At 41.3% G+C, this 21,813-nt stretch overlaps 1 protein-coding gene across 4 annotated transcripts in view; it reads left to right on the forward strand.

Moving 5' to 3' along the window:
• The first annotated feature begins 18,390 nt into the window (after positions 1 to 18,390).
• SMC2 (structural maintenance of chromosomes 2) overlaps positions 18,391 to 21,813 on the forward strand; it is a 51,217-nt gene continuing 47,794 nt past the window's right edge. The window contains exons 1-3 of one of the 4 annotated variants that reach the window (XM_010843524.1): positions 18,391 to 18,537; positions 20,160 to 20,378; positions 21,002 to 21,151. In XM_010843524.1, the coding sequence (XP_010841826.1) occupies positions 20,211 to 20,378; positions 21,002 to 21,151 (318 nt within the window). In that variant the 5' untranslated portion in view covers positions 18,391 to 18,537; positions 20,160 to 20,210. Of the gene's footprint in view, positions 18,538 to 18,557; positions 18,742 to 18,806; positions 19,093 to 19,135; positions 19,650 to 20,159; positions 20,379 to 21,001; positions 21,152 to 21,813 lie in introns of those variants that run through there. The other 3 variants (XM_010843523.1, XM_010843522.1, XM_010843525.1) reach the window with 3 other exon arrangements.

A 21,813-nucleotide genomic window follows, 5' to 3' on the forward strand; every position in this document is an offset into this window, starting at 1 on the left:
TGTTATCATAAAATGACATCTGCAATGTGTCTCTTGACTCAGACCTCAGTGTAGTACTCAACTATGGTAACTGCCAGACTCTTCATCAAGATCATGAATCCTGATTAAACCTACCAGTTCCTCTACCATGGATCAAAGCAAGGAAGATGTTTATTTTGTGAAAGGAAGAAATCAAGAATGTTAAGAATGGGACCTCTCTCTGTTCCCATATAAAAGGTATGTATGATTTGTTAAAGGCAGACTATATCCAGATGAATCCTCTGCAAATAAGCATACAGATCTCACAGGGCACAGTTCTTGGTATTTTGCAGTCTGGGAATCAATAGTTAAGCATTCTTACCTGTCCACTCTCAAATTCTCCTAGGAAGGCTATATATTGAGAAGCTTATTTTGTCTTTGGAATGAGACACCTTTGGTATGTGTTGTGTTATACACCAGGAGCCTCCAAATTTTGCCCTCCTCCCTCCACTGCCTAGAAAGGAGGCTTTCTAGGAGAATTTGGGAGTGGAGAGGAAAGAATGCTTAACTACTGATAGTAGAGAGCTCACATCCACATGATTACTGATAGTTTTGCTTCCTATTCTAATTTTGATCTTTCAGGTAGCATCAGGTTTGTCTGATATTATAATGATATATTTCAATGATATATCATTATATTGATTAATTATATATTAACCTCTTCAATTCCCAGTGGCCTCATTTATTCCAGGAGAAACAACTGGGGATAGGAAAGGAAAGTATTTTTCCCAGCACAGCCAGAAACTAGCAAACCATGGACTGTAACACAGTGCTTCTGTTTAGAAAAGTGTTGCTTCTCTTATATCATTCTTCCAAAATGACTCCCTTTAATTTATGTTGTTTTTCCTCTGAGACTTTACTGGCATTTGCTAGACAAAACTGAATTTTGTAATGAGTTCCTAGAAATAATATTGTGTAAATATAAGCTTTAGACTCAATGCTATATAGGTCCTCTGCATCTTATATTCTATCCCCTTTTGAGTCTCACAGCCACAGAATTTCATAGCAGGGGAAGATCCTCAAAAGTTGGTTCAACACTACTGACTTACAGATAAGATAAAAGTGAAAAATTAAACATAAAGGGGTTGGTTTCCCAGTGTCACACTGCTAGCAAGTGGCAAAACCACTATCATACTTTTTATAATTGTAAATGAAAAGGACAAAATAAAATTCAATGATAAAATTCTATCAATATCTGTTTCTCCAATCTAAGTATCCATCAGAAAAATTTATGACAGAGAAATAAAGGGGTGCCTTCTCCATGTATGAATTGCTAATACCTAGTCATGTATGGATGTGAGAGTTGGATTGTAAAGAAAGCTGAGCACGGAAGAATTGATGCTTTTGAACTGTGGTGTTGGAGAAGACTCTTGAGAGTCCTTTGGACTTCATGGAAACCCAACCAGTCCATCCTAAAGGAGATCAGTCCTGGGTGTTCTTTGGAAGGACTGATGCTAAAGCTGAAACTCCAGTACTTTGGCCACCTCATGGGAAGAGTTGACTCATTGGAAAAGACTCTGATGCTGGGAGGGATTGGAGGCAGGAGGAGAAGGGGAAGACAGAGGATGAGATGGCTGGATGGCATCACTGACTCGATGGACATGAGTCTGAGTGAACTCTGGGAGTTGGTGATGGATAGGGAGGCCTGGCATGCTGCAGTTCATGGGGTCGCAAAGAGTCGGACACGACTGAGCAACTAAACTGAATTGAACTGAAACCATGGACAGAGAAGCCTGGTGGGCAACAGTCCATGGATTCGTGAAGAGTTGGACACGATCAGGCAGACATCCACATGTCATACATTTTTAATTGAAGACAAAGCCAAATCTTTGGGTGTCCAACTTAGGCTGACTTAACACATTATAGTTCGTCACAAGGTAAGCCACCCAACTGTGTTTTGCTCCCACTGCCTGTACCTGCTTTTCTCCTTTCACTTCCAACACTTCATTATTACCCTGAAGGGAAAAAACCCTAACCCTATTCCCAGACACGATTTGTTTCTCCTCTTGAATTAAGAATTCATTAATTGCTCACTAATAATTGACCTCTCCTATCTTTGTGACCCATTTTAGCTTGAAAATATACTTGTCATAAACCTGAAGCTTTTTTTTTTTTTGCATCTTTCCAAGCATATGTCTGTACCTTGGAATTATAGATGAATTCATCTTTCTTTCCTCAGTACATAGCAGATTAGGTGTTCTGTAACTATTTGTTAAGGAAGGAGAAAGAGAGAGAAGGAAGGAAAGAAGGATGGACGCTGATAAATTGAAGCCAGACTATGGTAAGGGACAATAGCATTTCAGCAAGAGAATTGTTTTTAAGAGTGAAAGGAATTGGTCTGAAATGAGATGGTTCCCTTTCAGTGTTAAGTTTTTATTTGTATCCATTCTAACCCAAGCTAGGATTGTGTATACATCCAGAGAGAATAAAAAGGGCTCTGTGTCAATTGAAAGGTCTGTTTCACTAGACTCAGTAATGATTTGGGACCCAAATAACTCTGCTGTGGAACACTTCTTTTTACAACTGAACATAACATACTTCACAAGTGCAGAGGTACTTGCATATTGGCAGCAGTAATACTGGCTCATGCCAGCATAGATCACTGGCCACGGTGCTGTTAAAATAAGTGCAGAACAGTTTGGGAGCAGCAGCTAGGAAATCCCTATTATACTAGCAACCTTGGCTGTGACATCAGGAAATCTTGAGAGTGGCTGGTTTTGAATAAATAGTGGTGATAAAAGATGGTCTGATTCTAAGGCCGGTGAGAGGTATCTCTGCTTAGAGCAGAGATGTGTCATCTTGGAGCAGCGTTTCTGTAGAATTTTTAAGGCTGGTGGTGGTGGAATCCTGAATCGGTTAACAGAAATTAATTGACTAATTAAACTTTTTACAGATTCATCCATCATATATTTGCCTAGTGCCTTACCTCTATGTTAAGTCAGAGTCCTAAGTGTTTGTAAGTGCTGGACACACACTAGAGGACAAAACATATGGATTTTCTGATTTCATAGAACTGAAATTTTAGAAGGAGGAGATAGGAAATAAACAAGTAGATGAGTAAATAAGTAATTTAAGGTATTTGTATCCAGGATGGCTAACAAAGAAAGGAATCAAGAGTGACCTCTAGGTTTTAGAGAATGGTTATGCCATTTACTGAAATGTAGTCATTAAAAAATTTTTTTCATGAGAAAAACCAAGTGTTTTTTTTTTTTTGAACAAGTAAAATTTATGCTGCCTTGATATTAATGGAAATGTTGATTAAGAGGTGGGACATAGGAGTCTGGAGCTTGGTGTCCAGCTGTGAATTTCCACTGCAACAAGCATGGAATTAGGTATAGGAGCATTGATAGTGCAGCCTGGAACATTACATGTAGGCTGACAGCAAGGGGCTGCCTCGACTGGTTCATAATCCACATGTCCTTGTCTCTTGGGTGTTCCCACATATGTCTGAGGATGGTTACTGTAAGAATAAAGGAGCTCGAGTTGTTGGAGGAGTGGGTGGGAGCTTGAAGCAAGTAAGATTTGGGTGCTCGTGTGGATGTGAGCTCATGGAAACTTACAAATTACTGAGGAATAGCATGTTCCCATAATAGAAATACACACAGAATGCTATATAATTGTTTAGTGAAGTGTCCCAATGTGATTACTTGTTTTCACTGTATAATTCACAGTTAACATGTAGTAATGTCTACAGACTAGTGCTGTTAAATCAGTGGAGACAATGCGAATGGCAGGGTACTGGATTCGGAACAAAAGTGAGGTCATCTTCCTTCCGTGAAGATTGTGTTGCCTCAGCTGCTGGTAGTCCTGTTGGCAGGCAGTCCATGGGTGCCATCATCTTCAGAGATGGCTTCAGCTGCAGAGAACCACACGTCCCCAGTTCACACCCCTTCCCAGGGTGGCCCACACCCAGTGTGGAGAGTCCATGTAGTCTATCTATGGTATGGGAGTAATTTTATTAAAACTCCCAGAACCTAACTCTTGAGCATATTGTGGAAATAACTTTAATAGTTATGTAAATTTGCTTTAGAGGCATTAGAGGAGCAATATATTATAATTATCAACATAAATCATCATTAACTTAGAAGGAATGTACAGAGTACCAAAAAAAGCAGGGCTCCTAATTTCAAGGAGCAATGATATCACCTTTGAGTTCACAATCATTTATCCTAACCACACAAATATGGAAATTTTTAAATGTAAATTAAAGGGCCTGAACTGGTAGGGGGGAAACAGAAATCAAGAAGTGCACTTAAAAGCAATAATATAACATATACTTTTGCTTATCTGTCCCTTTCGTATAGCCCAGATCAGCAGGGTATTTTCAAATACACATGCAGAAGGTCCATTCTAGCTTTAAACACAGAAACTCAGTATTTAACAATTCCCTCTTTTACACCCACTAAACACTGCCCACCCTTTCATACCCCCTCAACCCCCTATCCCTGACATCTTCTCTTAATTCTCTTCTGTATACTTTGAATTCCTATACATTGAAAGTCGCTCAGTCGTGTCTGACTCTTTGTGATAATATGGGCTATACAGTCCATGGAATTCTCCAGGCCAGAATACTGGAGTGGGTAGCTTTTCCCTTCTCCAGGGGATCTTCCCAACTCAGGAATCAAACCCTGGTCTCTGGCATCGAAGGAAGATTCTTTACCAGCTGAGCCACAAGGGAAGCCCAAGAATACTGGAGTGGGTAGCTTGTCCCTTCTCCAGCAGATCTTCCCGATCCAGGAATCAAACCAGGGTCTCCTGTATTGCAGGCAGATTCTTTACCAACTGAGCCATCATGGAAGCCCTGTATCTCCAACTAAATATGTGCCTTTAAAGAAACAAATCCAGAGTTTTTTCCCTAAGAGTAACCATCACAGCACTTTGTAAATACTAGAAGATACTTAATACATATTTTCAGAATAGATGAAATAAAAACAATAGCACGAATAAAGGATCAATGATTACTTACTACTAAGATTCTTTTAAAGAAAGGAAGGAAAGTTATGACCAACCTAGATAGTATATTCAAAAGCTAGTCAAGGCTATGGTTTTTCCTGTGGTCATGTATGGATGTGAGAGTTGGACAGGGAGGCGTGGCGTGCTGCGATTCATGGGGTCACAAAGAGTTGGACACGACTGAGAGACTGAACTGAACTGAACTGAACTGAAGATTTCTTTTTAATTGAAAATTCAACTACCAGTTTAACCTATTTCTTTTCCTTTTTGAGTTTCTAGACTCCAAGATCTTCCATTAGTCATTAGTGAAGTCACTTCAGTTGTGTTCGACTTGTTGCAACCCTGTGGACTGTAACCCACCAGGCTCTTCTGTCCATGGGATTCTCCAGGCAAGAATACTGGAGTGGGTTGTCATTTCCTTTTTCAAAGGATATTTCCAACCCAGGGATCAAACCCAGGTTTATCAAATCTTCTGTATTGGCGGATGGGTTCTTTACCACTAGCACCACCTGGGAAACCCTGCCAAAGAGTCCAGTTCTCCCCTCTGACCCTGTGCCTTGCCAGGCACATTTTGATACTGAATTTCCTGAGCCCCTTGTGGAAACCGACTCCAGTAGTCTTACCTGAAGAATCCCATGGTCAGAGGAGCCTGGAGGGCTATATGGTCCATAGGGTCTCAAAGAGTTAGACACAACTGAAGCGACTTGGCTTACATAGCTTGCGTGCATGCATCATAATAAATAGCTGTGGTGAATTGTGAGTATAGGTGGTATGTGTCACTTTTGATGAAGTATTTTAAATTCTGGTTCTTGTCCCTTCCAGAGCTCTTGTTCCCTCTAGCAGGGATCCACAGGATTCTAGGTCATGGCTGCTTCTTTACTGACTATGAAAAGCAGAAATGTCTCCTGCCTCTGCAATGGATATATAGCATGAACAAGAAATAAACCATTGTTGCTTTTAAGGCACTTGGTAATTCTTTTTCTTTTTTCCTACAGCATAACTTCCTGATATAGCCCTTCTGATAGAGCCCCTAATACTTGGTGACCAGAACCTATTGATGGGTTTGGCAAAATCTGAGAACAGAAGGCTCATAGCTCAGGTATGATTTCTCTCCTTTCCAGTTGTCAGTAGAATATAAATTGGTTTAGTAATTCAGCACTTAACTTGAGATGTCAACTTGTTACCATAGAGACCATGAATCAGCACTTCTAATGACTAAATCATATGTACACTTTAGGCTTTCCGAGCTCTACATTAGATTCTGTTAAAATACCTGGTATATGTGTGTGTGTTGATTGCTCAGTCATGTCCAATTATTTGCAACCCCATGGACTGTACCCCACCAGGCTCCTCTGTCCATGGGATTCTCCAGGCAAGAATACTGGACTGGATAGCCATTCCCTTCTCCAGAGTATCTTCCTGACCCGGGGATTGAATCCAGGTCTCCTACATTGCAGGCAGATTCTTTACCTTCTGAGCCACCAGGGAATTCCCCTAAAATAGCCTATCTGGTATTATCTTAGGTAGGTTCCCCAAAGAGTAGACTGAAACAGAGATTTGTGTGCAGAAAGTTTATTTGGGAGCGCTGTCCAGAACACCCGTGCCCTAGTGCAGAAAACAGAATTGGCCAGAGGGAGAAGCCACACTATGGTGCAGTCACAAGGCTTCAGCTGATGGCCTGAGAAGCTGTTGAGATGGCCCTTTATAGTTATCCTGGTTGAAGCAAAGGGGCTTTTGTGTCCCTGCACCAACCAGTCACTGGATATGGCCCAACATCAAAGGGGAGATTAACTTCAGCCAGACAGCTTCCTTCTGTGGAGAGCCATGCTAGGGAAGAGGCTCAGCTGTGAGCCATCTGCAACCAGCTCTCCTGGGAACTGGAGGATCCCATGCCTTGGTCCCAAAGGGGGATTCTGTGTGGTGTGGTTCAGCACCCATTATAAGAGGAGTATAAATTTCTAGTAAACTTATTGGAAGGCTGTACCAGGTAATCTTCGACACTTGGACTGCTGATTCCCTTCTCCACCTGTCAAAGGCATATTTTTCCTTAAGGATTCAGCTCAAATACTATCTAGGAAAATCCTCCAAGTATGTACCTCTTGATTATGTTCCCAACTTTTACTTTTTTCTTTTTGTGGATTCCCTGGGCACCTGCACCAATCCTATGTTACATACTTGCCTCATATGAGGAAAAGGTCCTTTAAGTGAATGACTGAGGTTGCTTCTCAAACAAGGCAGAGAGAAACTAAGGTGGAAGATGGTGGGGCAGGGGGGATAAGAGGGGGAATTCCAATGGGACACTCCACTCTAGTGCCGTGTGTTTTTTCTGGCACAGAGGACATTACACCCGTGAGTCTCAGAGGATCTTCTTGACCCATGCTGTGTCTTGTAAGCTATATTCTTCTCTCTTTTCACCATGTTGTATCCTTTCTCCAGTATTATTCTTAACATTCTAGTCAAGGATTATTTGAATATTCCATTCTTGACTTGACTTTCTTTCAGAGACTTAAAAGGAGAACAGATCATTTTCATTCCCTCTCAGGCTTTCTGTTGCCATTGCCCACCCCAGACTCCATCCCCATACACAACTGAATCCTGAATAGTGGTTGTACTTACTGAAGTATTTCTTGGAGGGAGAGGGATATGTCAGAGAATAAAGGTCTGGGCTGTAAGAGTCTGTTATTTTCCAAGTAAAGATCTCTGCTACATAGCCAACCTCTGATAATCTGTTTGAATTTTCATTTCACCAGAAAGCAACTTCTTTATATTTTGAAGTCATTCATACATATATTTTATTTCCTCAATAGACTTATTTGAGATAAAGAGTAAATTTAAGAAAATCATTAGAAGCCTTAATTTCCCCATTTGAAAAATGTGTGGTTATAATTCTTCAAAAGCTCTTCTATGTGCAGAAGCTGCTGATTTTGAGTCAGCCTAAAATGATAGGATGTCACAATTCTAGAAGAGTTGAGAATACCTTATCTCTGGTTTCCATATTAGTTTGCTGGCAGATATGCTGGCTACATCTTTTTGTTACTGTCAAGTAAAATAACTGCTCTGGAATAAAGGGCAAGAATAACACAAAGAAACTAAAAGAAAGAAATTTCGCAACAGCCATCATCAGGAACTCAGGAGTGATTCGACTTACAGCAGCTTGAAATTTTAAGAGAAAAGCTGAAGATGCAATCTGCCTTTTCATTTACTTTCTGCTTCTTCTTTAAACAAGCACACTTTATCTCCCCGAAGATTTTCCCCTAAAAAGAAAACACATTGCACAGCTTGACCTGTAATTTAAATCACAATCAAGCTTCCAGTTAGGATATGTCTTCATCATAAATCTGCCCTCAATTCCCCAGTGTATATTAAATTCCCTTATCCTCTTAAACAGCATGACCCCCATTTTAATTCCCCTAGACATAAAATGCTGAATTATAGCTTATTTATGAGTTTCATGAATGAGACTAATTTGATTGCCATTTGCAGACAAATTCTCACCAGGTTATTACACTCCTAGATCTCATTAACTAATAAAAAATATAGCAAATAAAAATTATTCTAAATTAGTCTTCCAAGAAGAATTGCTGGCAACATTTCTTTGTACAAAAAGAAGATTCCACCAACCAACCCTAACAACAGCAGTTCTTCCTGTTGTACCTGCTCAAGACGTTTACCTATACTAAATCCAATCTATTTTTTATGAATATTTACAAGTCCACCCTTTAGCCTGTTATAGCATTTACTCTAGTGGAACATTGCTACTTCCCTAAGAATTCATTCCCTGTGAGCAGTGTTTAAAATGCTTCAGCTTTCATTCTTGACCTAAGCCTGAGTACCCACTATAAGTCCAAGCATGACTGAGAATGCCCACGCATCTGGTGAAATAGGCCAGCTGGGGTTTCTATGACTTGAGGGCTTCAGCAGTCACATGGAAAGAACAATTATTTGAGGCATTGAGACTGATAGCTACTACTAAGGCAGAATAAGAGTGCTGTAAAAAGTTACGCTTTACAATCAATAAAATAAGAACTGATATCCACCACGGTGTAAGCTCTGTAAGGCAGAAATTCTTGCTGTACTGCTCACTGATATTGTGAGCACTCAAGCATTTGCTGAATAACTAGATGGACTTTCGTCCCAGTGCTACTCTAATCTTTAGTTCTATGATCCACCTTCTTTGTCTATAAAACAGAGATGATAATAATATGGAATTGTTGGCTAACATGAAGTAACATAACAAAAGTATATTAGGATTTTTTTTTTTCAAGCAACTACCCACAGATTGGGAGAGGAGATGTTGAAATGGCAGAAAAGACTTGGTGACATGGTCTTCCTTGTCCAGTGACAAAGGATATAAATAGAACTTGATCTGGATTGCTGAAGACCCCCTGAACTCTACTGTGAATGTCCTATAAATGCAGATGTTTTGAAGGGAAATGCCCTCAAACTCTTACAAATATATTGATGTTACACTGCCCTGGTCTGTCCCTTAGGAGCCCAAGGGCAAGATCCCACCCTTATGAGAATGAGTGGGATTTGAGGAAAATGGAGTAGAGGAAGGGTGGAGACTGAAAGGTAATAAACCAGGGATTTTCTATCTGCCATGTACCGGATGTGCAACAGAAGTGGGGTGGAAGTCAGTATTTGGAAACCAGGTGGGAATGAGAAGGAAAAGAGATAGTAATCAAGGTAATTTCTAAGTTTCTGTGCATGTTAGTGTTTGAGTATCACACAAATCTCTAGGAATTTAAGTAAGGGCAAAAATAACAATCAAACAACCACCAACACTCATTTGAAAAATCTGAAAAACAGAGAATGAGTGTTCTCTGATTTAGAAAAAACAACCACCTTAATAATCTTTACAGGTTTGTGTAATAGTTCATGCATTTGATAATCATTTATGAAGAACAACTCTGTGTCAAGAACCGCACTGGAGGCGAGGTTTACAGACCCTGATAAAGTAAGACCACTGACATCATGGTGCTCACAGTGGGGAGAGACAACTATATAAATGAATAAATAGAATACCATGTAACATAAGTCTGTGTGTTTAATAAAGGAGTGGGAAGGAAGAGTGTGATTATACCTGGACAGAAGCTAGAAATGTGGTTATACCTGAATTGTATTCTTTCGACCTGAAACTTCAGCTATTCCAGCATCACTAGAAGCTTGTTTTTATTTTACAGGTCAAAAGAGCAAGGACAAGGAAAAGTATATGGCTGAGAGCTCTGAGAAGCCAGCAGCCGTCAATGCTCATTCCATGGCAGATTCTTTATGAATGTCACAGTGGCCCCTGGTTGTAGTTGTTGTTCAGTTGCTCAGTCGTATCCAACTCTGTGACCCCATGGACTGCAGCACACCAGGCTTCCCTATGTTCACTACCTCCTGGAGGTTGCTCAAACTCATGTCCATTGAGTCAGTGATGACATCCAATCATATCATCCTCTATCATCCCCTTCTGCTCCTGCCCTCAATCTTTCCCAGCATCAGGGTCTTCCCCAATGAGTCTGCTCTTAGAATCAGATGGCCAAAGTACTGGAGCTCAGCATCAGTCCTTCCAATGAATATTCAGGGTTGTTTTCCTTTAAGATTGACTGGTTTGATCTCCTTGCTGTTCAAGGGACCCTCAAGAGTCTTCTCCAGCACCACCGTTTGAAAGCATCAATTTTTTGGTGCTCAGTCTTCATTATGGTCTAACTCTTACATCTGTACATGACTACTGGAAGAACTATAGCTTTGACTGTACAGACCTTTGTAGGCAAAGTGATATTTCTGCTTTATAATACTCTGTCTAGGTCTGTCATACCTTTTCTTCCAAGGAGCAAGTGTCTTTTAATTTCATGGCTACAGTCACCATCTGCAATGATTTGGGAGCCGAGGAAAATAAAATCTGCCACTGTTTCCATTTTTTCCTCATCTATTTGCCATGAAGTGATGGGGCCAAATGCCATGATCTTAGTTTTCTGAATGTTGAGTTTTAAGGCAGCGTTTTCACTTTCCTCTTTCACTTTCATCAAGAGGTTCTTTAGTTCTTCACTTTCTTCCATTAGGGAGGTGTCATCTGCATCTCTGAGATTATTGATATTTCTCCCAGTGATCTTGATTCCAGCTTGTGATTCATCCAGTCTGGCATTTTGCATGATGTACTCTGTATACAAGATAAATAAAAAGAATGACAATATACAGCTTTGACCTATACCTTTCCCAATTTTGAACCAGTCCATTGTTCCATGTCCAGTTCTAACTGTTGCTTCTTGACCTGAATACAGGTTTCTCAGGAAGCAGGTAAGGTGGTCTGGTATTCTCATCTTTTTAAGAATTTTCTACAGTTTTTTGTGATCCACACAGTCAAAGGCTTTAGCAGAAATCGATGTTTTTTTCTGGAATTCTCTTGCTTTTTCTGTGATCCAATGTATTTTGGCAATTTGATTTCTGGTTCCTCTGCTATTTCTAAATCCAGCTTCTTGAGGCCTATCTTGAAGGATTTTGAGAATCACCTTCCTAGCATGTGAAATGAATGCAATTGTAGGGTAATCTGAACATTCTTTGGTTTTACCCTTCTTAGGGATTGGAATGAAAACTGACTTTTTCCAGTCCTGTGGCCACTGCTGAGTTTTCCAAATTTGCTGGCATAGTGATTGCAGCACTTAAGCAGCATCTTCTTTTAGCATTTGAAATAGGTGGTTGCTGGTGGCATTACACAAATAGAACGTGCTAGCTGGTGTAAAAAATTTTTCAATGTCAGATTAATGAAATAATCACCACCATTAACTTGTTGAATCTTATAATGTTGAATAGTTTAATGATTATGTTGTATATTTCAATATTTTCCAAGTCCTTTGACTTTTTAAATCTATTCTTTTCCTTTACCTTAATCAGAAAGCAGCAGATAAATCTCCCAAATTTATTCATATTCAAACAATATTGTGCTAGGTACTGAGGAATGTCAGAAGGTATGTCACAGTAGGAATACAGGTTAGAAGTAAAGTCTAGATAAAGGGTTAAGGGATTACATAAGAACCTGAAAATAATTCTCCCAGAAATGGATCAAATTTAGGGTTTCAAATATATGTAGAAATACACATGGAAGTAGATATGGAGAGGGGATAAGTTCAGCATGTGCAAAGACGTAAAAACGTAGAAGAGAACATCATTATTTCAAAATAGATAACAAGTTTTTCAAAATGGCACATAAAATTTTTGATAATCTGGCTTCAGCTCAGTTCAGTCTCTCAGTTATGTCCAACTCTTTGCTACCCCATGAATCACAGCACGCCAGGCCTCCCTGTCAATCACCAACTCCAGAGTTCACTCAAACTCATGTCCATCGAGTTGGTGATGCCATCCAGCCATCTCATCCTCTGTTGTCCCCTTCTCCTTCTGCCCTCAATCCCTCCCAGCATCAGTGAGTCAACTCTTCTCATGAGGTGGCCAAAGTATTAGAGTTTCAGCTTCAATATCAGTCCTTCCAATGAACACCCAGGACTGATATCCTTTATCATGGACTGGTTGGATCTCCTTGCAGTCCAAGGGACTCTCAAGAGTCTTCTCCAACACCACAGTTCAAAAGCATCAATTCTTCGGTGCTCAGCTTTCTTCACAGTCCAACTCTTACATCCATACATGATCACTGGAAAAACCATAGCCTTGACTAGATGGATCTTTGTTGGCAAAGTAATATCTCTGCTTTTGAATATGCTATCTAGGTTGGTCATAACTTTCCTTCCAAGGAGTAAGCATCTTTTAATTTCATGTCTGCAATCACCATCTGCAATGATTTTGGAGCCCCCCAAAATAAAGTCTGACACTGATTCCACTGTTGCCCCATCTATTTCCCATGAAGTGATGGGACCAGATGCCATGATCTTAGTTTTCTGAATGTTGAGCTTTAAGCCAACTTTTTCACTCTCCTCTTTCACTTTAATCAAGAGGCTTTTTAGTTCCTCTTCACTTTCTGCCATAAGGGTGGTGTCATCTGCATATCTGAGGTTATTGATATTTCTCCCAGCACTCTTGATTCCAGCTTGCTTCTTCCAGCCCAGCGTTTCTCATGATGTACTCGGCACATAAGTTAAATAAGCAGGGTGACAGTATACAGCCTTGACGTACTCCATCCTACAGTAAATCTTGCTACTTCTTGCCTCTTACAACTGTGTTTATCGTCCATGCCCTTGCTTGTGCAATCTATCATTTATAATGCCTTTCACTCTTCCTCTGGTTAATTTCTTTATGCATGTCATCTCTATTCATCTATGGACTCCTTAGGGACAGGCCCACATCTTATCCATATTTGTATTCCAGAACATAGTAGATTCTTAGAATAAGGTAGGCATTGTATAACAGCCTATTGAATTCATCTATTCATTTTAAAAGTTGACACTTTTTTTTGTCATTGGTTGGTGCTTGGTTTATAGTAGTGAACAACAAATGACAAGGTAATCTAAGGAAGAAGTTACAGGACCTGAGTCCTAGGAAAGTAGATGGAGAATAAATTACAAAAGGCCAGGCATGCCATCTTAGAGAGGTTAGAATTAATTCTATAGGCAATTTTCACCAAGAGTTTATACAGAGTAAAGAGATGTCATATTTCTGATATAGAAACATATATTTTGTAGGACATTTAGAAAGAGCAGAGACTGGTGGCTAGTAAGTATTGCTGAGGTAGAAATTTAAGTAGGAATTTGAATAATGTAACAGAGAGAGAAAACGCTGGTTACTGAAGGGGCAGATCTTGTGGAAAATATCTAAGAGTGATATCTAGTACGAACTGAGCTGGTAATAAAAGGAAACCAACTGAAAGACGGTCAAGCAGATGTGTGTGGACTTGAAGTAAAAAGTAGTAAGGGACCACTGTGAAGGGGAGAACGATGAAATGAGAACGGTATTTGAGAAAGGGGAGTGAATAATCCTCCCCGTAAAGGAAGGGCTGTGGCAAAGCAGAAGAGCAATGAGATGAGTAGCTTTGGCTGGTAACCAGTGTGGAAGTCATAAAAGCCAAAGAGAACAGGAAACACTGAAATAAGAAATACAAAATAAGTACCAAGAGACTGGATTTTATGAGTAGTGCATGAAAATATTTTCTTAAGAGCCGATACCAGACATCTTTCTCTGTTTTCTAGGAAAAGCTCATTTGAATGTGGAATTGAAAATCTGAAAGCAAGGTTCAGCAGGAGCAAAACAAAGATCACTGATGTGCTTCATGAAAGGTAAGTGGAAGGGCCTCCTCTAACCTAGTTGACTGAAATTCTCTTCATAAAGTCATAGAACTACTTAAAATATAACTATTGTCATACAAACCATATACTATGCACAGTAACAAAACCCAGAAAATTCAAAATGCCAGAAACAAACTGAAAATGTCAAGAGCAGGCACTGACAGGCAGCCTTCCAACATTTATTTTATACTTGGCTATAGTGCTCAGGGGGCTTCCCATGTGGCTTTCCCTGTGGCTCAGTGGTAAAAAATCATCTTCCTATGCAGGAGACACAAGAGGTGTGGGTTCAATCCCTGGGTTGGGAAGATCCCCTGGAGAAAAGAATGGCAACCCACTCCAGTATTCTTGCCTGGGAAATCCTATGATCAGAGGAGCCTGGTGGGTACAATCTATGGGGTCTCAAAAGTCAGACACAACTGAATGATTAAACAACAGCAATAGGGCTCAGGAGCCAGTGGCTGGGTTCTGAGGTACAAGCAGTAGCCCTTGAGCTTCAGTGAGCCAGAGGAGCTGGAACTAGGCCCTTATATGAAACCTGCAGCCTTAAGATCTGCCAGTCATTGCGATTGGAAAAGCTCCACATACTAGACTCTGGAAGAGGTAAGAAGGTTTGTTTTTTGTTTGGAGCTTTGCATGGGGGGATAAAACAAAAACTACTTGTGATAAATTAAAACCACAGACCTGCAACAGACATGAATTTACGATATCTGTATAATTCAGGAACCACAAACTGAGAAACAATCATTTACAAATGTTCCCAGATCTTTAAGAGCCAAAGAACCCTGGCAGAAACAAATGTGTAAGTGCTCTGAAGGGACCCTTTCACAACTTGGGACATAAGAGACTCCCATAAACCAAACAACCCCATCCAAGAACAGCACCACAGGAGGAAACAAATCACTATGAGTAAGAGTCAGCAACTGTTGCAGAGTTAGGAACTCAAAAGCTTGAAATAGTAGAAGTACCTAAAAAAGAAGATAAAGATATTTAACTTGACTAAGAAGGCAAAATAATAGAAATCAGAAGGAAAATACAAGCAGATTTCACAAGGAACCAAACAGAACCGTAGTACTGAAGACAGTGTGCTCAGCTGAATCTGCCTCTGCGGCCCATGGACTGTAGCACGCCAGGCTGCTCTGTCCATGGTATTTTCCAGGTGAGATTACTAGCGTGGGTCACCACCCTCTACTCCAGAGGATCTTCCCAACTCAGGGACTGAACCCACATTTCTCTTGTCTCCTGCATTGGCAGGTGGATTCTTTACCACTGGCACCACCTGGTAAGCCCAATGAAAACAACATTGTCATTGAAATGAAAATAAATGTGTCTAGGTGAAAGAATATAATCACCTCCTTTTTTAGTCTTCATTTTAAATTATGCTCAGCTGGCATTCTTTCCAAGCTTGCACATTGGTTTTATTTGGTGTATTCAAAATGTGCTGCTACTCAATACAACTTTGCAATATGAACTTCAGTTCTTCCCACTGAACCCAAAATTTAATCTCTCAACAAAATGAACCAAACTTTCATTATTTCTGCAATGAAGGTTAAAATTATCCCCGCCCCATTTCTGTCCTAAATTCCAGCAAAAGAGGATTGACTGTTACATAGAATTTTGTAGGACTCCAAAATTAGAAAAGTGAGGCTTTGGGAAGTGGGTCCCTCTCAATGCCCTGGAAGAGAAGATCAAGTCTTTTTCCTAGGTCCTGTTTTATTTATCGCTGGTACTACTGCCTTCTACATAAGGACAAAGACTCCACCTGCCCACCAGTGTTCAAGCTAATTTAGTTTTGGTTGTGCTGGTCTTCATTGCTGCATGCCAGCCTTCTCTAGTTGCAGAGAGTGCGGGCTACTCTCTAGTTGTGGTGCATAGGCTTCTCATTGTGGTGGCTGCTCCTGTTGCAGGGCACAGGTCTACTGTGCGCAGGCTTCAGTAGTTGCGGCACATGGGCTCAGTAGTTGTGATGCGTGGATTAGTCGCCCTATGGCATGAGGAATCTTCCAGGACCAGGGACCAAACCTGTATCCCCTGCATTGACAGGCAGATTCTTAACCACTGGACCATAGGGAAGTATTCAAATGCTTTTGATTCACAGTGATGAAACAAGAACAGTGCCCTATTTATACTGTATCTACCCTATACTCCATGGGCTTGAGTTTGAACAAACTCTGGGTTTGGAAAGACACGGAAGCCTGGTGTGCTGCAGTCCACAGGACTGCAAAGAGTTTGACACTATTTAGCAACTGAACAGGGAGAAGGCAATGGCACCCCACTCCAGTACTCTTGCCTGGAAAATCCCATGGACGGAGGAGCCTGGTAGGCTGCAGTCCATGGGGTTGCTAAGAGTCGGACAAGACTGCACGCCTTCACTTTCACTTTTCACTTTCATGCATTGGAGGAGGAAATGGCAACCCACTCCAGTGTTCTTGCCTGGAGAATCCCAGGGACGGCGGGGCCTGGTGGGCTGCCATCTATGGGGTCGCACAGAGTCGGACACGACTGAAGTGACTTAGCAGCAGCAGCAACTGAACAACAACCCTATAGTCTATCTTTACTTCCATTCCTAATCTCTCCACATTAGAGGGGTTTTAGTGGCTTCATGCCTTGGTGTTCACTTCTCTATGGTGATCTCAGGGGCCAGTTTTAACAGCAAGTTCATCTGTACTAACTGCAATTCGTTAGCGCTTTGGATATGCTCTAAGACTAAAACTGCTGTAGACCTCTCCTTCTATAGGCAATTTTCACTATAATAATTACTTTTAGTGGAAGTAGTTAGATATATCTATGTGTATAACTACCCAGAAGTCCTTACACAGCATAAGTGCATTTGTGTGTATTTTTTCATCCACTTGACTTAAAAAATATCAGCTGGTTATTAATTTATTAAAATAGTGCAAAGGGTAACAATGTCTGTCCTAACACTTACATTTTCACCCCAAAGAACTATTTATTTCACAACTTTATAAAATTCACATTTGGGTCTGTTGGCAAATTAAAATTCTTCATTCTCAAAGAGATGAAATGAGGAGGACACAGTTGAAAAGAAATGTATTTAAGACTGAAGAGAATCAATACAATGAAGAGCTGTGACGTACAGGGGATGAAGGAATCACCATAGACAAAGCTAAGTGTTAGTTATTCAGTAGTGTCCCACTCTTTGCAACCCCATGGACTGTAGCCTGCCACGATCCTCTGTCCATGTGATTTCCCAGGCAAGAATACTGAAGTGGGTAGCCATTCCCTTCTCTAGGAAATCTTTCCAATCCAGGGATCAAACCCTGGTCTCCTGCCTTGCAGGGACATTCTTTACTATCTCAACCATTATGAAATAGCAACAAGGCAAAAATAACTGGGTGACTAAATGTTGTTAGGCCTGTAACGACTGACTTACCTAAGTGGGTGAGATAAGAGTAAATAATTTTTCTTATACAAACAGAAAATCCCCACAAAACTTTTAATTCTCCCAAGTAGAAAAGATTTTCAAATCAATGGTTCATTCTTGGTAGCCTGACTGGTGTCCAATACTGCAAAGTCAATAGAGGCCAAGAAAGCAACTTTAAATGTATAACCTAAAATAGCATGCTGGCCGCATCATCTCTTTTACACATCACCTAGGGAAAGCACTATAGAGCACTATGAAGCTATGTCCTTCCTAACTCATTAGTATCAACATGCTTAACTGTGAGTAAACTGCCTGTTTTTTCGTTTTTTTTTTTAAGAAAAATACACACTGATAACAGCTTCTGTTATTACTAGCACTGGAGTCTGTACACGAAGAGAAGTAAACATACTAGCTCAGGAGCAAGACCGCGTGGAAACAAACCTCAGCTTCCCGGCTCACTACTTGGAATAAGTTGCTTAACCTGTGACTCAGTTTGCTCATTTGTAAAATGAGAACAATAACACGGATTTCATAGGGTTGCTAAGATTTTAACAAGCGCCTGAAACGCAACCTGGCACCCGAAATCAATAAATATCAGCTGTTATAAGGTGTTTCCCCTAAAATTCTCTGAAATTGTTAGTTCTGCTATTGCTTATCATTCTACAGCTTTTCAGAAAAACGAGGGGAACTCCTATTCGTCCAGCCTCTACTATCAGCCCCACTCAACTTCTCCCGCGGGCGCTGCACAACTCTGGTGACAGCCTTATCGGCCCTTTGGGACAGGAAACCCGAGCCCGCCAGGGTCCTTCGCCGGCGAGGGGCGGAGCCAGAACGCGATCCACAGTCCTCAGAAGTTCGTTCGGCGCCGCCCCAGCCGCAACAAGGTGCAGCTTCCATTTAGAGGACCCTGGCCCAGCCCAGAGGGATTCTGAGGCAGAACGAGGAGACCGACACGAAGCCATCCTGCTTCCGGTACTTGGAGACCACAGAGGCCTGCCCCACTGAATCCCGCCGGGCCTGAGAGGAGGCGGGGCTTCCCGGGCGCGACGACGGCCAGACCCGGCCTGCGGCAGGGCGGGGCCGGCGAGCGCGAGGCCCCCAGGCTGAGGTGCGGGGCTGCCCGAGGTGTGCCGGATACCGAGCTCAACAGTTGCCGCCAGCTTCTTTAGTCCTCAGGTCCGACCCGTCGCTTTTCCTGAGCCGCCCTCTTTTCGACCTTCTTTTCTATCTCTTTGTCCCTTTAACTGCTTGATGGAAGAGAAAAATGGAACTTTTAAGTCAGGCATCTCTGAGGCACCAGCCAATGGAATAGGTAGTGGAGGTGGGGTCCTGTGCTCGCGCCGAAATTCAAAGGCAAAAATAGTTCCGCTTCGGTGCCGCGCGCGGTGCAAATGTAGGAGTAGCTTTGGTGGCTTTCGCCTCTTAGCGCCCGAAGCTGGGCAAGACTGGCGCACTCTCTGCCCTAGTGACTAGGAAGAGCTTCGGCTGCGCCTCAAGCCCAGGCGACCTGACGCAGCGGCGGGGCAGGTGCGTGCGCGCGGCCGGTTGGGCCTAGCCGGGCATTCTTGGCGGGAAATGGGCGTCGGGGGCTGGGGAGCAGAGTAGCAAGGAACTTGAAAGTAAATTTAGTCCTAAAGGGATTCGTAGCAGAATGACTAGTTCCTGTCCAGCCTTGGAGTAGGGCGAGCAAGGGTTGACAGAAAGGCCTGGTGGGGCGAGGGAAGAGCCTGACTAAAAGCAAAAACCTTCAGCTGTTTATCTGGGGTATATCTACTGATGCTTAAACACTTACAGACCACCCGCCCATCCCGCGCCTTCGAGTCAGGCAGCATTCCGGCATACAACGGTGAACGTAGAAGAGCTACGAAGATTACATTATGATAAGTTGGGTAGAGCAATAAATAAGTACTGATTAGTGTCAGCTGTAAGTCCGTGAAGGAAAAAGCAGAGGGAGGGAATGGGTAGAGGGTATTTTTTTATATACGAGAGTATGTGACTTTTGAGTAAAGACGTGAGTGATATAAAGGAGAGTGAGCCATATCAGTGTCCGGGATAAGTGCATTCTCGGCAAAGGGGATGCGATGGTAAGTGATCAGTAATCTGTTAGCTGGAGTATGATAACGGTGGAAGATTATAAGCCTGGTGAAGTAGGTGGTTGGCTTCCAGGTTCAATTAACTTCTGCGTATGTGCGTGCTGAGTCACTTTAGTCGTGTCTGACTCTTGGCGACCCCATGGACTGTAGCTCACTAGGGTCCTCTGTCCATGGGATTCTCCAGGAAAGAACCCTGGAGTGGGTTGCCCTGCCCTCCTCCAGGGGATCTTCCCGACCTAGGGATGGAACCCACATCTCCCGTGGCTCCTGCATTGCAAGAGATTTCCTTTATCGCTGAGCCACCGGGAAGCCCAGTTAACTTCTAAATAGAGGCTAATTCTTGTATATTTTTAAGTTAAAGAAAGATACCTTTACATCAGAGGAAATAGCTTAGCAAGTGGCTGTTTTATTTCTATTGCGCTGTCATTCTTATGGTCTAGTCTATATATTATGATTCCAGTTTTACATTCCACTTATGCGTTGTTTTTCTGTTTTGTACAGAACTGCTTTGTGGCTTGATTTCTAGCAGACCTGTCCAAGTCAGTAGTGAAAATGCACATTAAGTCAGTCATTCTTGAGGGATTCAAGTCCTATGCTCAGAGGACTGAAGTCAATGGCTTTGACCCTCTGTTCAATGCTATCACTGGTTTAAATGGTAGTGGAAAATCCAACATATTGGACTCCATCTGCTTTTTGCTGGGCATCTCCAACCTGTCTCAGGTAAAGTGTAAACTTTCTGATTTATGTGAATTTAAGTTTGAGGAACCTCAAGGGAATTTTTGCACTTGGAGAGTACCAGTATTACCAATATTCTCTTCATTTGCATTTTTATGTGAATTATCTTCTACCTCACTGCAGTCCTTTAAAGGTAGGTATTATTACTCCATATTTTAGGTGAGAACGTAGAAACTTAGAGTTGCTTAAGGTTAATCCTCTAAAGATGTTTGAAGCAACACTGAAACTCACACATTCTCATTCCAGAGTTTGTATACTTTCCACCTGCACCCGCCCTCATTATAATGTCTTTTTAGGATCTACTATTGGAATTGAATGGATAGTGAAATTTTTAGACACTGTCTTTCCATAAATTTTTCAAATGAGCTCTTGTTAAGAAATGAGTAGAAAACAGTTTAGCTCAGGATTAAAAAAGTCCTATGGAGAGAGAGGCCCATTTCAGGTCGATGTCCATTTTCTTTGCTTTCCTTGTCTATGAATACCACTACCTGTTCTTGACTTATTAATGGATACTACATGGGTGGTTTTCCAACAGCAAGAAAGCTATTTTTAGTGCTATTTTGTGCAGTACTGAGTTTTGTAACTGATAAACTTTTCCTTTATTTTAGGTTCGGGCTTCTAACTTACAAGATTTAGTTTACAAAAATGGGCAAGCTGGTATTACAAAAGCCTTGGTGTCAATCACCTTTGATAATTCTGACAAAAAGCAGAGTCCTTTAGGATTTGAGGTTCATGATGAAATTACAGTAACAAGGCAGGTGAGTGACTACTAAATATTTGGTTACCTAAAAACTTGTCTCGTGCATTTTGGCAATACAATTACTGGAAAATTGATAAGCAAAACTGATGGATCAAATACTGACTAGATTCCTTAAGAATATCTTGTTTTGCTTAAGCAAATTTCACCATTTACCAAGTGGATTGAAAGGGATGTGAAATCCATCCGTACAAACACTCAGCCACACTTATTTAAACCATAAACCATGCACTTGAGTCTCTCTCTGTGCTGGAACACCTGTAGTTCTTGGGATTTCACTGTTTTCTGAGGTAACCCATTTTATGTTTGGAAATTAGAAAGTTAGTCTTATAAATTGAGCCATACCATAGTGTTTTTTTCAAGTTTTACACATAAATCCTAGTTATCTTGAGAGCACCAAGAGAACATGTAATTTATTCTTTATTTCAGTATATCTGTGTTCTTCTGTAAATCTGTTTTCTAAGTTAAATTCTCTAGGTCTTTCAATTGATATTTAGTTGTTTCTAGGTCTTCCACTTGTCTCATCACATGGAATGCAAATTTGCTCCAGTTTTATTTATACATGCACACATACACACATACATATTTTAATGGTTGGCACTTCAAATTGCATGTACCAGAACTGGTCTGGCTGGGACAGGATTAAGCAGAATTGTCACTTCT

Source organism: Bison bison, unplaced genomic scaffold, assembly GCF_000754665.1.
Source record: "Bison bison bison isolate TAMUID 2011002044 unplaced genomic scaffold, Bison_UMD1.0 scf7180017864183, whole genome shotgun sequence".
Classification (NCBI taxonomy): domain Eukaryota; kingdom Metazoa; phylum Chordata; class Mammalia; order Artiodactyla; family Bovidae; genus Bison; species Bison bison.